The sequence below is a fragment of the Sphaeramia orbicularis genome, chromosome 14 (assembly GCF_902148855.1).
Source record: "Sphaeramia orbicularis chromosome 14, fSphaOr1.1, whole genome shotgun sequence".
In the NCBI taxonomy this organism is placed as follows: domain Eukaryota; kingdom Metazoa; phylum Chordata; class Actinopteri; order Kurtiformes; family Apogonidae; genus Sphaeramia; species Sphaeramia orbicularis.
In genome coordinates this window covers 41,732,422-41,749,376 of record NC_043970.1, presented here as the reverse complement: position 1 = coordinate 41,749,376, position 16,955 = coordinate 41,732,422, and the positions used below count along the sequence as shown (strand labels likewise).

The 16,955-nt window shown below is 34.0% G+C and overlaps 1 protein-coding gene across 16 annotated transcripts in view; it reads left to right on the top strand.

Moving 5' to 3' along the window:
- dlg2 (discs, large homolog 2 (Drosophila)) overlaps positions 1-16,955 on the top strand; it is a 417,220-nt gene that overhangs the window by 210,577 nt on the left and 189,688 nt on the right. For 9 of the 16 annotated variants that reach the window (XM_030154916.1, XM_030154924.1, XM_030154925.1 and 6 more), the window contains exons 5-6: positions 6,676-6,777; positions 10,516-10,680. In XM_030154916.1, coding sequence (XP_030010776.1) covers positions 6,676-6,777; positions 10,516-10,680 — 267 coding nt within the window. The remainder of the gene's footprint in view (positions 1-6,675; positions 6,778-10,515; positions 10,681-16,955) is intronic. The other 7 variants (XM_030154920.1, XM_030154919.1, XM_030154933.1 and 4 more) reach the window with 4 other exon arrangements.

Genomic DNA, 16,955 nt, shown 5'->3' with positions numbered 1-16,955 from the left:
GAACAGATTTTGTGTAATTATAACAACAAACAATACCATCTGCATACCCACATTGCTGCAAAATAATTGACCGTGTTACATACAGTCTTCTGCCTGCTGCTGTTTTCACATATTTACTTGTAAGGCCCAGGATCAGGGACATGGGGTCCTTTTTTATATCAGTAGGAAAAATTCTCTCCCTTTCACAAACAATTTCAACCCACATTGTTTTAATCTTATAATAACTGTTCACAATCAAATGAGATTTTGGTGGAAGGAATAAAGTTTATTATGACCTGATATAACATAGGATTGTGCAGAAAATAAACCAGTGATGAATGACAGTTAGCAAGAAAAATATTCCGAATTTTAGATACATTCCTAAATGTAAGATGCAACAAATTCCTTCATATTAAACCCCTGTTTATTCACATGTGAATGCATTATATTAAAGTTGGGAGATCTGGCCAGAATAGAAAGAACTGCATTTTTTGTCACCTTTGTAAAAATGAAGAGTACTTACAAACAAAATACAACAAGATTTTATGTAGATTTATGGAGGGTTCAGGGTGTTTGTGTCATTTTAGACCTATATTAGGACAAAAGTAGCAGGAAACCCAAAATATATCTGCAAATACAGTGTCCACCACATGTCTGTAGGCAAGTTTTCATCCCAATGCCTATTTTAACCCTTTCATGCATAGGTCACTCCAGTGGACAGTTATTCTTCAGCTGTTCTCTTGTATATTAATGGGTTTTGTTGTTTTAGTTCCATATCAGCCGACACAGTGGACACCGATGCACCATCCCATAGACTGTAATTCAGACCATTAGTGTAACTTTGCTGTTCTTGATAAACCTGATCTGCAGTAACATGTTCGAGTGTAAATCAATTGTTATTTGTTAGACAAGAAGGTTTTTTTTTGCATATCATCTCCATGAAGTGAGTAATTACTAGCATTAGAATATGTTAAAATGTGAGAAGACGTCAGATTAGCAGCATTAAAAATGTTTTTATTTCATTGTTTTCATATCAGTTTCTGATATTGGGTTTTAAACACGTTTCTTTACTTCAAAAATTAAATGCATGGATATTTTTGTAACTCCATAGAAAAAAAAACAAAACTCAATCGCATTGTTTTATTCATGCCTAAGGAGGAATAGAAACACTGAAGAAAGAAATCTTGACTAAGGTTATCACAATTCATGCATGAAAGGGTTAAATGAATTCTCCAAAAAAATCAGCAAAAGAAAATGCTAATTTTATCCCTCTATCTATCCATAACTGTCCCAGTCTGTGTTACCTACTATTGTCATCATTATCATGGTTTAAATCTTTTTTTAGTTACATAATGACCATTCTGAATAAACAGAGTATTCGAGCTACTGGTTTAGTGCGAGGTATGACATGAAGCCTATATTTGTCAAAAATAAGACACTGTTTTTTGCTTCCATACCTGAACTGATATTCTGGTCTGTATTATTTAACATTCTCCAAAACACGTCTATGTTTTGTCAAAGCCGTATTAGTCCGTAAATGTGTTTTCATTTCATTTATTTGCATTAACTTTCATTGATGCAATTACTTTCCATGCATCTCAAGTGTACACACATCATTTTACAGTTATTCAGAATTTTTGGCATTTGTACTGAAAATGCAAGTAAAAGCAAATTCAATTGTTTCCATTAATTGTGCATAATCTGTATGATACATCCAAAAGGCAGATCATGACAAATTATGATATGTAAATGGGTGGAGGTTTTTTTTTTTTTTTTTTTTTTTTTTTTTTCATTTTTAAAACTGTTCTTAGTAAAAGTAATCTGCAACTATGCCCGCTCGTTTCTTGCAACAAACAAATAATTGACCAGAAGTGATTTAAAAGTGTTTTATTCTTCTACTCCATAACATCTCAGGGGCCATTTTTGTAATTTTTGACACAGTACTTGAAATATGTACAGTAAAATATTGTCCTTTTTGCTAATAATCCTTTAATGATCTTTTTGATAATATTAATATACTAGTACATTAAAATATTGTAGAGCCCAGCAGTTTTATTTTGTTTGAACACTGGTTTTGTTCCAGAACTCATGTGTTGTGTGTTAATACAGGGCCCGGTGCACAGTACTGTGCAAAAGCCTAGGCCACATTTAGCTTTGCTGTTTTTTCAGGGGTGAAATGAGCATACATATTTATTTCTCATTTGCTTTTCTTCAAATACAAAAAAAAAAAAAAGAAATTTATGCACAGCCTGAAAAGAAACACAGAAACTAAAGCAAATGGACTGTAAAGGTTAAAGTCACTATTTAGTTTGACCCCCAATCACATGACAAGAAGGAGCACAAACAATTAGAAACATCTGACGTGTTGAATGAAACCCACTATAGAACATCAGGAAATTAACGCAGTATCTCATATTGTTTGAACAAAAAGGTTAAAGACGTGTTAAGTGCAAAGGGAGGTCACAATAAATACTCCCACATTGGTTTATAGAAGCTGTTTTTTTTCCCCGAAACTTTCGTTTTTCCTGCTGTACATACTTCACATACTATATCCAGATTAGATCTTAATACAGAGCCAGAAATGTATATGTGTGGTCATTAGAATTTTACTAATACTTTACTCAAACAACCCTAATGTTAGACTAGGACATTTGCACAGTACTATACAATGTATTATTGGATGTGTTTTGTGGATCTTTTGTTGAATCCATTAACATATACAATATATTGACAAAAGTATTCAAAAAAGTATTGTTTATATCTCAAATCAGCATGAACAGGACATCGTATGAGCTGTGGCCATGATGTGTCCCAATATTTTTGTCCATATATTTATAAACATCAATATTTCCTTTTCTTGCTAAGTCAGATGTGAAGAAAGTAGATGGTTAGTTGGTAGAAAATTATTATTTACAGTCAAAGCATGACAAACATTTTAGAAATTTAGAGGTAGAACATTTAAAATCATAGTCATTGATTTAAAAAAAAAACAAAAATCAATGTTGGGAAAAATTAAGTAAAAGCCATCTCTGAGGTGTTTTGGAAGCAAAGATGACAATTTAAACCAAACTAACCAATGCAATGATACTTATCCCAATATAAAACTACATTATGACACTTATCATTATTGTTTTGTATCCCAGACCCCTGTTAGAAAAAAAAAAACACCTTAATTCAACGTGTCCCAATACTTTTGCCCTTATGGTGTTCATCCCATTCCACTCTACAAAGACCTCTTGCCACCCCATGTAAAATGTTCTAGATGCAAAACCCATCTTTAATAACACAGATGACAAAAACAAAATGTATTGATAAATGTGGTTGAAGGCAGAAGTGAACAGCTGTGTTTCTATGGATTTTTTTATTTTTTTTTCCCATAATCCTACTTTCTAACGGTTCATTTTGAGCACGGGGGTCAAACTCATTTTCGTTTTTGGGCCACATTCAGCCCAATATGACCTGAAGTGGACTGGACTAGTAAAATAACAGTAGAAAAAAGTAAAATTACATTATAGTACTGTTTACGTCTACAAAGTTTTATTAAAAATGTGAATAACACGAACAACCTGAAATGTCTTAAAAAATATAAGTGCAATTTTAATAATATTAGGCCTCTGTTTATCATTTACACATGTAAATTGCAACTTACAGATCCCAGCGGATTTGCACATACACAAAACATTTAGTAAAAGGCAGAAAATTGTTAAAATTGCACTGACTTCTCTTAAGACATTTCAGGTTGTTCATATATGTTCAGATTATTCACATGTTTTGTGAAAGGATAGTTTATAAATGTAAAAAATTTCATGTAATACACTGGTCTAGAAGGAAAATGCTTCCAGAATAAAAGTAATGAAATTTTACCACATGAGAGTCATTGACAAAGAAAAATCAAGTAAAAAATGCTGGTTGGCTGAACTTTCCAAGATACAGCCTTGGGTCAAAATGTGAAACTCAAGAATTAACGAGAGAATGGGTTTGACTCAAAAGGAATATTTGTCTCAGAGCTACAAGATCTACTTCAAAACACTGTCTGCACATTAGAATACATTCACTTTACAGGTTCTATTTAGTCGGAGATTTCTAAAACTATTATATAAATGTACATAAACCAATATATATGTGTAATAACAATCATATACCTTGAAAACATCAGCAAACCGGCACTTTTGTCATTTATTTTCCAATTAATATTTTTAAAATACGTTACATTTAGCACATTTAATGTCTGAAGCAAATCATTTCTAAAAAAAATGTAGACCAGTGATATTAGCTTTTTATACTAAAACAAAGAGAACATTTTGGAATTTTACTCTAGTAAATACGTCGTTCCTGTTTTAAACTCCATTTCCCATCATGCAGTGTGGTACTGTGCTTCCGGTCAACTGAGCTATGTGATTATAAGGCTATAGTTTTCCAGAATTACTAATATCTCCCAAAAAATTGGTTCTGTCAGCCTGCCAAGATATTAACCCTTTCATGCATAGTGGTCACTACAGTTGACAGCTATTCTACAGCTGTTCTCTTGTATATTCATGGATTTTCAGGTTTGTCACATTTTTTGTAAAATAACATTTTTTTAATATAAACATTTTTATGTAATTTTACTTTTTTACACTAAAACAAAGATACAATTTGCTGTTTTCATTATTTCTAGGTTTAATATGATTGTATTTTACTGGTCTGACCCACTTGAAATCTAATTGGTCTGCATGTGGATTCTGAATTAAAATGATTTTGACATACTTGATTGTTCATTTCTTCAGTGCAATTTTTGCATTTCACAAATCCATCCTACGGGCCAAATTGGATCCTTTGGCGGGACGGATTTGGCCCCCGGGCTGCATGTTTGACACCTGTGTATCAAGGTTTTCGTAATGTTATGGAAATGTTCAACTGATAACCCACACACAAAGAGGAGGAGAGAAAGTTAGAGTTAAAATAAATAAATGCATTTATTGAGAAGTCAATCACAGAGAAACTCTGTAAGTGAAGTCCGATTAAACAAGAGAAAACTAAAGATTATATAGAACCAAATCCAAACCCCTCAAACTATGATGTCATTCCTTACGTACATCGTACCACTCCCTACTATTCCTTCTCTGCTCCGTGAAGAGGTCATGATGACCTCTTCACTCTAACTTTGCTTGGATCCAATCTGGAGTGCAGGCGCCATCCTCTATCTACACATTCAGACATTTAGATGTTTGGGTTTTAACTCAAGGCAAGAAAGAACTCCATTCCTGGGTTGGGGGTGTTACAGAGTGGTAAACATCACACATAATGAATAATGACTCAGCATTAAAAGAAGATATACTAACAGTATAAAATATAAAGAGTATAAAATATAAAAAGTAAATTTTTCCACCACAGTAATTCATGCATGAAAGGGTTAATGTGCAGATGGGACTATTCCTCAACTGCAGAAACTAAGGGTACGTTTACACGGCAACACTAGGATCTAATTCCGCAAAGATTTCTCCTTTGCGTTATAAAATCATTCCGCGTTAAGACGAAGCCGCTATGATAACGATCTGCGTTAACATGAGTCCGAGAGGACGGCTGAATACGCTGTAGTGGCCATGCCAGACCAGTAGCTAGCGATCTCCTGACTGTCCTCCTTCGATGGTACGTTAGGGATTGACTCAGGCATTGGCGAATATAAGAAATGCGTCTCCGCTGGTAAGAGTGTAGACGCAGTAAGTCTGGAGGTGGAGAAGCGACAGCAAACTGAGCACAGTTAGCATGTTAGTATATTGTTCTGAAACCGGCCATTGTTGTTGTGGTTGTTCCTTCTTTTTCTGCAGCTTTATTGTGTCATAGAGGCTGGCAAACCAGCTTGGAGGCGCATTACCGCCACCAACTGGCCTGGAGTGGGTTAACTGGCGGTCCTTGGCTGCGCGCGCATGCAGTGACGTCATATTTTACCCCGGAACACTCCGATTCGCGTTAACACGGAGCTGAAATGCGGAGCGTATCGATAACGTTCCACCCTGGACCCTGGTATCAAAAGTTTCCGGATTCAGGCACTCTAGGCACCGTTTCCATGTTAACAGAAGGCTAATCCGCGATGAAATCTTCCCGGAGTCGACTGAATCCTACGCCGTGTAAACGGCCCCTAAATTGTCCAGTTAAAAATGTCTTAATTTCTCAAAACCATGTAGATACACACACATGCTCCCAGACCTTCCAGTATTATGATACAGATTTTATCGGTCCAGTTTAGATCAAATTGATCTGCATGTGGAACCTGGACTAAAATGATTAGACATCCTTGACTGTTAATATCTTCAGTGTAATGTTTGCATTTCACGGACCGGATTGGATCCTTTGGCAGGCCGGTTTTGGCCCGCAGGCCGTATGTTTGACACCTGTGCTTTGGAGTGTATAACCATGTCATGCAGTATATTATGATGCTGCTCCTCACTGTCCTTTTCCTTACCCATCTGTTCCTACCTTGGTGTTTGCTTCAGTTCATCGTCACCACATCTGTCTGCATGTACCCACATCTGTGTTCACAGACGTCAGTACGGGTCAGCTTCTCAGCCTCCTGCTTGTGTTTCTGCTTCTCGGTGGTTGTGTGGCTGTGGTTGAGCGCTTGTCTGTGGGTTTTTTAATAGTCACACCTGTCAGTGTTTTCCCGTTTTCTTCCGGTCTCTAACCTGTGGTCCCATCTGGTCCTGTTGCTCTCTCCAGAACAGGCCACCAGCAGTACAGGGGTCACCCCACAACGGCCAGCCCCCACCCTGCATGAACCCTGCCTTGATGAACGCTCCCTGGGTGAGAGATGGGAGGCCGGTTAGTTTTTCATCCCCATCCCACTGGGTTCTGGTCATCACCTGTACAACAGTCTTTCTCCTCTCTCATGTATCCTTAAACACTAAATTAATTCAGGGTTCGTACAGGTGCTTGAAATCCTTGAAAATGCTTGAATTTCATTGTTGTTTTCAAGGTTTGAAAAGTTTAGTTGAAGTGCTTGAAATTATAACTGTATGATGGGATTTATTTATTTATATTAATATTATTATTAATATTACTCAACCCAAAGCTACTTGAAGACAGGTGATACATTTTGAAAATAAAACTTTATGTCAAAAACAAAAATTACCAGGTACATTTTTATCTTCATCTTTGGCTCGGGTAGCTTCCCTTTTTTTTTTTTTTTTTTGGAGATAAAATTTGTGTTCTCATAAAAACCCAGAGCTACAGAGTTACAAACATGATTTTTTTTTCTCTCTATTTAACCTTTCTTAAGTGTTATAGTGCCATTTATTATAATATTATCCTCTACATTTTGCATTTTTTCAGTGTAAATCAGGTATTTTCCTATTTTAACTCACTGATCATGTAGATGTTCATAAATGCTGTGAATAAAGTTGAGGGTTTTTATATCAGAAATAAAGGAAACTGAGGAAAAAGTGGCTTTATCGGCAAATCTACCACTGACTGAATATAAACCCAGTGTGTCCATCCACTGTCACTGATCCAACTCCATGGGTTTTACTGGTGAATCAATGCTGTAGAAGATGACAGTGTTTCCACGGTAACTAATAGGTCATATCTGATGACCATGAAATGATGATAAACTGCATTTTACACCAATTATTTAAATCTATTGATAGGATTAATGGATTAACAGGTATTAAATATTTTATATCAGTAGATGCTTTTGGTTGCCAGTGGCTGTTTGGGTCTTTATGAGTTAATTTATAAACTTTTTGCATTTATGAAACATAATTTTAGATGTTTATAGCATAATACAATGTACATTGTTGTGATAAAAAGTGAAAAATAAAATAATCATGAGTATTTGTATTCCTGTAGATATGTATTTTACCCCAGCAAGAAGATGCTGTACTGGAAAAAATTGAAAAAGACCCTTAAAAGTGCTTGATTTGACGTTGAAAAATGTGTACGAACCCTGGTCATTGCATTCGTACCACCTCCGTGACATCACACATGACGTAGAACACCTATTCACTATTCACCGGTTGTAGATGATTCATATTTCAGTCGCCACCGCTCAACCACTTAGAAGATTAAAGGAGAATTCATCACATTAACTCTGTAATGAGAAATTTCACTTCTAATTCACCTTGTCCACTCCATCCTCCATCAGGTCAGAGCATTCTTCAGAGATGCCTTTGAAACTCACGACTGTGACATTTATATTGTTCTCTAAAGATCATCTTCACTACGTCCAGTGGAGATTGAAATGTCATTTTGCTGTATGAATATGCTGTGGGTGTCACAATGGTCAGGTTGATATGACTGTAAACCTTCAGATACTGGAAAAGATGCTGTTAGAAGGAGTGTCACAGTGATCAGTTTGAGGCCAAATCATCAGTTTGTGTGACTTAAAGGGAAAACTGTCGCACACTTAAATAAAGAACATCCCTCAATGGTAATTTTTAGAGCGTTATCAATAAATTACATCCCCAATTTTCTATAATTCTGCAAAAATACATTTTTTTCTTTACATTTACATTTACTTTTATGCATTTGACAGACGCTTTTTTCCAAAGCGACTTACAGGGGAAGATTAACAATTAACCTCTCTCTCTCTACTTCTTTTGTAAAGCACCTTAAAATAACCACAGTGGACCAAAGTGGTGTACAGAAGAATAAATAAAAACCAAAATAAAAGAATAACATACAAGAATAGATTAAAGACATAAAACAGCTGTACAATTAAAAACAGTGTTATACAGAATGATAAAATAAAATAAAAACGATACAATAAAATACAAGAATAAATTTGAAAAAATCTTTTATTAATACATGCACTCAGCCAAATCTGAACTCTGTTTAATCTAAATAACTACATATTTCAGTATTAGTGTTAGTATAAACTCCATGACACTTTTACTAGAGGTTGACCGAAATGGGTTTTTCTAACACCGATGCTTATATTTAAAAATTTGGGCAGCCGATGGCCAATATCTACAGCCAATTATAGTGGCCGATATTTAAGACCTCTTTTTTTTTTTTTTTTTAAAGCACACTGACCGTAAAATACAATTGAAACACTAAGATAATTAAGATTTTTATGCAGCAATGTAAATAAAATTATTAATACACGTACACATAGTACTTTTAACATTTATTGAACTTCAAGTGCTGTCCACACAGGTGCCTGATCAGATATCTTATAACATTTTTACTACTGATTTAAAAAAAAAAAGGCCAATAGCCAATATTGGAAAAAAAAAAAAAAAAATCAATATATCAGCCTGATATATCGGTCTACCTCTAACTTTTACCACACCTTTCCAGAAACAAAATACTAAGTTTTTCTTCAGTTCAAGCATTGACGTCTGAGTTTAATTTGATTACAACTAAAAACCACATCTGAATTATTTTCCTCGACTGATGAAATGTAGAACCCTCCAAAAAAAACAAACAAAAAACAAACAGAAAATACATAGAAACTGGTATGATTTTATTTTAAGGTACAGATATTTGCTATGAAAACCAGTTGCATATTATAATTTCAAAATGTTTATTAATAATTCACAACAAAATATAGTAGTAGGTTTTATACATATAGTATAAAGTGTTGCTGAAACATTGTTAGTATCTCTGTTCATTTTTGCAGAGGAAGAAAAAGTACTATCCTTAATATGAGAAATGATTATCACACCAACTATATTCTTCTATGTAAATTAGTTGACATCCAGTTTTTTTTTAGTATTACTTGGTTGTATATTACATTTTAAATTCAGATGTCCTTAATTTAATGTAACTATATGTTATTGAGAAAATTATTTTTGGTGTCATTGAGTTAAATGCATGTCATTTCTTTATGAATAAAATAAAATAATTACTATAATAATACAATAAAAACTTTAAATTAATGTCATAAAAACATCATTTATCATTCAAACATCAGATTTCTTTATTTAAGTGTCTAAAGCAAACACTTCTTGTGTGATTTGTCAGCTTTTTGACTTCGATTTCCACACAAAAAATATTTGGATTTACGACAAAGCTTTTTACTACTTTTTGTTCTTAAATGTGTATTTTTCTGTTGAACTTTCTTAGATTTGCAATGATTTCCCAAGAGAAAGGATTCTTAAATTACATTGTGGGTAGGCATCATTTTTTTTCCAAGAGTCAGGACATTTCAGATTCAGATTCTTTGTCATTTAAACGTTTCCAATATAAATCCAATGCAGAAACGAAACGATGTATTGGTCTAAAACAACCAACAAAACAGACGGATAAAACACTTATATACAGAATAACATAGTCAGTATACAAATATATAAAAATCCATAAATAAATAAATAATGCACATAATAAAATCTGTGATAAAAGTATAAAAAACAGTACTAATCTGATGTTAAAAAGTACTGCACTGAATATAGTCCAAGTCAATCAATATTACACAGTGCAGTTGAGATTCCTCCATATAATACTGTTTATCTCTGACGTGTGTGTGTTTATTTATGGGAATGGAGTGTAGTTTTTTGCTTGTCTGTAGTTTGTACCAGTATGTGGCTGAGTAAACGTGTCCCTGTCCATCACTCTCAGCAGTACCACTACCAGGAAGATGACTCACCGCCACTTGACCAGGGCTTCCCACGGCTCACCAACGAGGTGCGCGCCCCCGAGCTCGTGCACGTCTCAGAGAAGAACCTGTCGGAGATCGAGAATGTGCACGGCTACGTGTCCCACTCCCACATCTCTCCTCTCAAGGTCAGCACCCCTTTGCATCCTTCCAAGTGTGGGTTTTTTTCTACATAACCCTCCGACCTCCATCCCAGCTCAGCATCATGAATGACTGCCAACATGGCCTCCTCTCAGTCTCTCCCTCCCTCTGTTTTGTCAGGCAGCGTAGTCATTACTTTTCTGCTTTTCTGCATTAATATCAGGAAAAAGTGTTGTGCACAGTGAACTGTTTAACCCTTACATACTGTTCTATAGTGTCTATTCCAAATCTGACCTGGACCAAGAGCCGATAGCAAATTTTCAACCACATTATTTAATTAATATGCATATATACAGTACAGTTGTGTTCATAACTTTACATACCCTGACAGAATGTGCATGATAATGACCCAAAACACAAGGCCACGTCCACCTGTCATTGGTTACAGCAGAAATAAGTGAAGGTGAAGGAGTGGCCATCTCAGTCTCATGACCTCAATATTAGTAGTCGCTTTTCTATTGACCCTCAAATTTTGCAAATTTCGCCAAAAGTCTGATTTTTTGCTGAAAAGTTGTTGGGCTGGCAAGAAGTGGTTTTTCGGACGTAGCGCACATGGTATATCACGCAAAACTGCAATGGAAGGACCTTTTTTCGCAACTAGAGTCAGGTGAATTAAAAACTGGATGTTGACGGATGTTACAACAAGCAAAGAAGAAGAAGAAATATGTCGCCAGGAAATCCAAGTATTTTTTAATTTAGTACAAGATACAGGGGTAATATATAATAATAATGAATATATCTGTAAATCAACGCCATATTTACATTGGTCACCATGTTTATAGAATGACTTCTCATGTCATCTCGCGATAATAAATAAACAAACCAACATTACGCACTTCTGTTTTTTCAACATTTAGTAAATATCGGTAAAATTTTGCGCAGATGTCCAATGGAAAAGCGACTATTGAGCCATGTTGGGGAGGTCTTAAACAGTGCAGTTCATGCAAAAAAAAAAAAAAAAAAATCTTAAAGGAACTGAAGGTGTTTTGCCAAAAAGAATGGAGAGCTTTACCATCTGAGAAATAAAGACCCTCATCCACAACGACCCCAAAAGACTTCAAACTGTCATTGATGTTAAAGGGGTCAATACAGAGGATTAAGAACTAGGGTTTGTCAACTTTAGATCAGGGTCATTTGGATAGTTTCTGTTGTCAGTATGATTTAAAAAGACCAAACACATTTGTTTGATAACACTGGGTTACAAAAAAATGTTTTTTGCAAGTTGTCTAGGTTTTTTCAACTGAATTAGGACCATTTTGCACCGCTAAATCCAAAAATGACATCTGTTTTTCTCAATCAGGTCAGGTTTTTTTGCTAATTTGATTTTGAAAAATTTGATCTTCTCACAAAATTGATTACATTTTTGTGACTTTATCAGTTAATTTTTTTCATATAGTTCTCACCCAAAATAGGTTTTAAGAGAAAAAAAATCATTTTCTAACAGGATTCCTGTTAGGTACAATGGTGTATTCACCGCAGATGTAGCAGAATACGTCAGGCTTATTTTTGCAAGATCTTCTAGTCGAAGCCATTTCATTCACCTGTAATATTAAAAAAAACATTAATCATAAATTGGCAAAAGTAAAATCTTCAGAACTCGTTTATTGCAAGAAATATGAAAGAATTTTGTATCATATGATGTGAAAATGCCCATAAATGTAAGCAAAAATGTTAAAAAGCCAATATGTAGCATAGTTCAGAAAGTTGACCTGATTGAGCAAAATTAATGTGATTTTTGGATTCAGCACACCAAAATTATCCTAAATCAGCTCAAAAAACTTAAACAATAAATTTGTTGTTGACCAGTGTAATAAATGGCTTCACCCAACCACTAACCATGAGTGGAAGAAAAGTTTTTGTATTATCATTCATATTCTCTGAAAAATGGCCAAAGAATCACACATTCTGCTAGGGTATGTAAACTTATGAAAACAACTGTACCTGATCTGAATTAAATAAATGAGTACGCTTTTAATCTTAATTTATCTCAGATTCAGAACCATGTTGATTGCCATGTAAGTAAACAAGGTTCACATTACTAGGTATTTGTTTCAGTGGTTTGGTGCAAACATAGAACATAAAGTAGGTATGAAGCATGCAGTAAAAAAAAAAAAAAAAAAAAAAAAAAAAATACAAGTAAGATAGAGTTATAATGCACTATCTACAAGGTTCCTGCGGGGTCTTAAAAAGTCCTGAATTTCCAAATCTGCATTTAATACCTTATAAAAGGTCTTAATTAAAAGGTATTAAATTTGATATGGTGGGTCTAAAATTATGTTGCCATAAACTTGTTCACTATATTGTGTTTAAATGTGTCTGGGAAATGTCCAAAGTGCAAATAAAGTAACATTAGTTGACTCAGTTCCACCTGTTCCAACAATTTATCTTGAAATTAGGAACCAATTATCGCTAACTTTGCAGCCCCCCAGTGAGAAATGACACAGAACGATGGGAATCAACACATAAAAAAGTCAAAACTTTTTGCCAGTATGGCCATGAAAGGCTGTGAAATAAGCATACAATTTTGTTGTAAGTAGTTTTTAAAAGTCTTAAATTTAACTTGTAGAATCCTGTAGGAACCCTGTATCAAATTTTGCAAAATATACAATATACAATGTGAACAAAAGTGAGGTAGGTATATATAATTTTTAAAATAAATTGGCTAAATATTATCATTTTTAGTTCAGTGATGAGCTATTTCTTGCCTTCCTTCACAGTGTTCACATCAGAAACACTAAGTAGCATGATGTTACACCTTATTTGATAAATATTTTATTTATTGTAAAGATTTTTAAAAATTGTATGAATGCCAAACTATATCTTATCCCCATTTTAGGATGGAGGATCTGACTGAAAGATCATGTTAAATCATGTCATACTTCCATATTTCCTCTAAATTCCTAAACAGCATCTGAAATTAACCCTTTATAGGGCACTCATTGAAATACTCTGACATTCAAAATTTCCACCTTAGTGTGTTATTGGACATAGTCATCTACATCCTTTTGCCTTAAAACATGCGAGCAGACACTAAAAAGTAAACACATGCAATAAAACTGTTATAAGGTCATAAACTGACAAAAATAAGTCATATTCAGTATTTACAGCTTCAAAATCTCTATAAAATCTGTCTAAATCACTGTGTAGTTTTATCAAAACCAACATGCTTCTTGAATTCACTGAGGCACATGATTGGCCCCATATTTAATGTTTGTGGAAATTACTGAAAATAGTCACTTTCCCGATAAAGGGTTAAGTATTGTTTCTGTAATTTGCACAGTGAATTGTTTAACCCTTACATACTGTTTCATAGTGTCTATTCCAAATCTGACCTGAATCAAGAGCCTATAACAAATTTTCAAGCACATTATCTATTTAAAATGCATATATACCTGAACTGAATTTAATAAAGGAGTGGGTAGTTCATAATTAATGTTTCCAAGAACAGGAAGAGTAAGTTTTTTTGAGGTTCTACACAATGTGTATTGGGAAAAACGTCTACAATGACATAATATCATGTCTTATTTTTATGTTAAATATAAAAATGTAAGATCCAGGGTGATTAAATGTATATTATTGAAGCTAAAATGTTCACACTTGGACACATGAGACTCATAACAGCTTTATTATACATACCAAACATTGAAGAACCTCTTCAGAAGTATACGTTTTTAAGGAAATTAGTTTCCTTTATGCATGTTTTTGGTCACTAATGAATTTTCGACTTAATTTAGGGTTTTATTTTCCAGCTGTCAAACGTCAAAATAAGCCATATTTTACCTCTATAACAACTTTCAACCACATTAACTATTTAAAATGCATATATACCTGATCTGAATTTAATAAATGAGTGGGTAGTTCATAATTGATGTTTCCAAGAGCAGGAAGAGTAAGTTTTTTTGAGGTTCTACACAATGTGTATTGGGAAAAACGTCTACAATGACATAATATCATGTCTTATTTTTATGTTAGATATAAAAATCTAAGATCCAGGGTGATTAAATGTATATTATTGAAGCTAAAATGTTCACGCTTGGACACATGAGACTCACAACAGCTTTATTATATATACCAGTCATTGAAGAACCACTTCAGAAGTATACGTTTTTAAAGAAATTAGTTTCCTTTATGCATGTTTTTGGTCACTAATGAATTTTCGACTTAATTTAGGGTTTTATTTTCCAGCTGTCAAACGTCAAAATAAGCCATATTTGACCTCTATAACAAATTTTGGACCACATTATCTATTAAAATGCATATATACCTGATATGAATTGAATAAATGAGTGGGTAGTCCATAATTAATGTTTCCAAGAGCAGGACAAGTAAGTTTTTCTAGGTTCAACACCAGGGGTGTCAAACTCATTTTAGTTCAGGGGCCACATTCAGCCTAGTGTGATATACAGTGGGCCGGACCAGTAAAATAATATAAATAATAGGATAAGAACTTCTAAATAATGTCAACTCCAAAGTTTTCTCTCTGTTTTTGAGTGAAAAAAGTAAAATTCCATAATAAAAATGTTTACATCTACAAACTGTACTTGAACATAACACGAACAAATATGAACAAGCCGAAAATTCCCAAGAAAAATAAGTGTAATTTTAACAATATTATGCCTTAGTTTATCATTTAAACAACGTAAAGATCACAGTGGATCTACAAATACACACAACATTTAATAACAGGCAGAATACTGGTAATATTCTACGTACTTCTCTTAAGATATTTCAGGTTGTTCATATTGTTTTTTAGATTATTCAAATTTTTTGTAAAAGGCTAGTCTGTAAATGTAACCATTTTTGTGTAATTTTCCTTTTTTTTTTTACACTAAAACAAAGACAAAAATGTGCAGTTTTCAGTATTTATAAGTTCTTATGATAGTATTTTACTGGTCTGACCCACTTTAGATTAAATTGACCTAAAATGACTTTAACATCCTTGATTGTTAATATCTTCAGTGTCATTTTTGCATTTCACAAATTCATCCCAGGGGCCAGATTGGACCCTTTGGCGGGCCGGTTTTGGCCCCCGGGCCGCATGTTTGACACCTGTGTTCTACACAATATTTATAGGGAAAAACATCTACAATGACATAATATCATGTCTTATTTTTATGTTAGATATAAAAATGTAAGATCCAGGGTGATTAAATATATATTACTGAAGCTAAAATGTTCAGGCTTGGACACATAAGACTCATAACAGCTTTATTATATATACCAAACACTGAAGAACCTCTTCAGAAGTATACATTTTTAAAGAAATTAGTTTCCTTTATGCATGTTTTTGGTCACTAATGAATTTTCGACTTAATTTAGGGTTTTATTTTCCAGCTGTCAAACGTCAAAATAAGCCATATTTGACCTCAACACTATGTAAGGGTTAATACAGGTGTGTATATTACGATCTTCCTGAAAATATAACGTATTCATGCGTATTCTTGTGAATTCAAGGCATTTTAGTGGTTAACTGTTCAAGCAGCCATTTTTGAGTTTTGGTTGTTTCTTTTCTACTTTTTAATTACTTGCTGCTCTTAGCGTGCATAAATTTTATGTCACATTTGAGGAAATAATGCCGTACCTCCTTCATATCCCCTCTCTCTGCCTTTCCCATTCCTTGCACACATTTTTCTTCTGCATTGTCCTCACTGAGTACCGATGTGTGTCTTCAGATCTGGACTTTAGCCTCTGACCTCAGTTGTTTTTTGTTTTTTGTTTTTTTTTTTTACATCTATGTTCCAGAGGATACAAACTTCCTGCTTGATAGGGAGGTTCTGGATTTTAAAATAAAGGCTTCTGTGAGAAATGAATAACCAGGGTTCATTCTGCTGAATCAGTTGTGAGTTGATGGAGTAGCCAGCAGAGGGCAGTGTTGTAAACAAAGAAAGCCTCCTCTGTGCCAGTGTCCTGCTGTTTGACATGTTGGAACACTTTGTATTGTTAAAGTGAATGGGGAACAAATGAGCTGCATGTTTGCCTTAGCAGAACAGTCTGCAGATTAGTCTTATTCACTGACTGAATGAGGAAAGTTGAGGAATATTTAGCACCAAGACCGTAATATATTTAGGAATGTAATAAAAATCCTTAAAGGACTGTCTCAAAAAACTTTGACACATTTATCCATTTTCTACCGCTTAACTTTGACACATTCAATCTTTTTTTTTTTTTTTTTGGACACATTTAATCTTATAATTAAAAAAGCCAATTTATATATATATACATAAAAAACAAAACAAGATTAAATGTGTTAAACTTTGACACA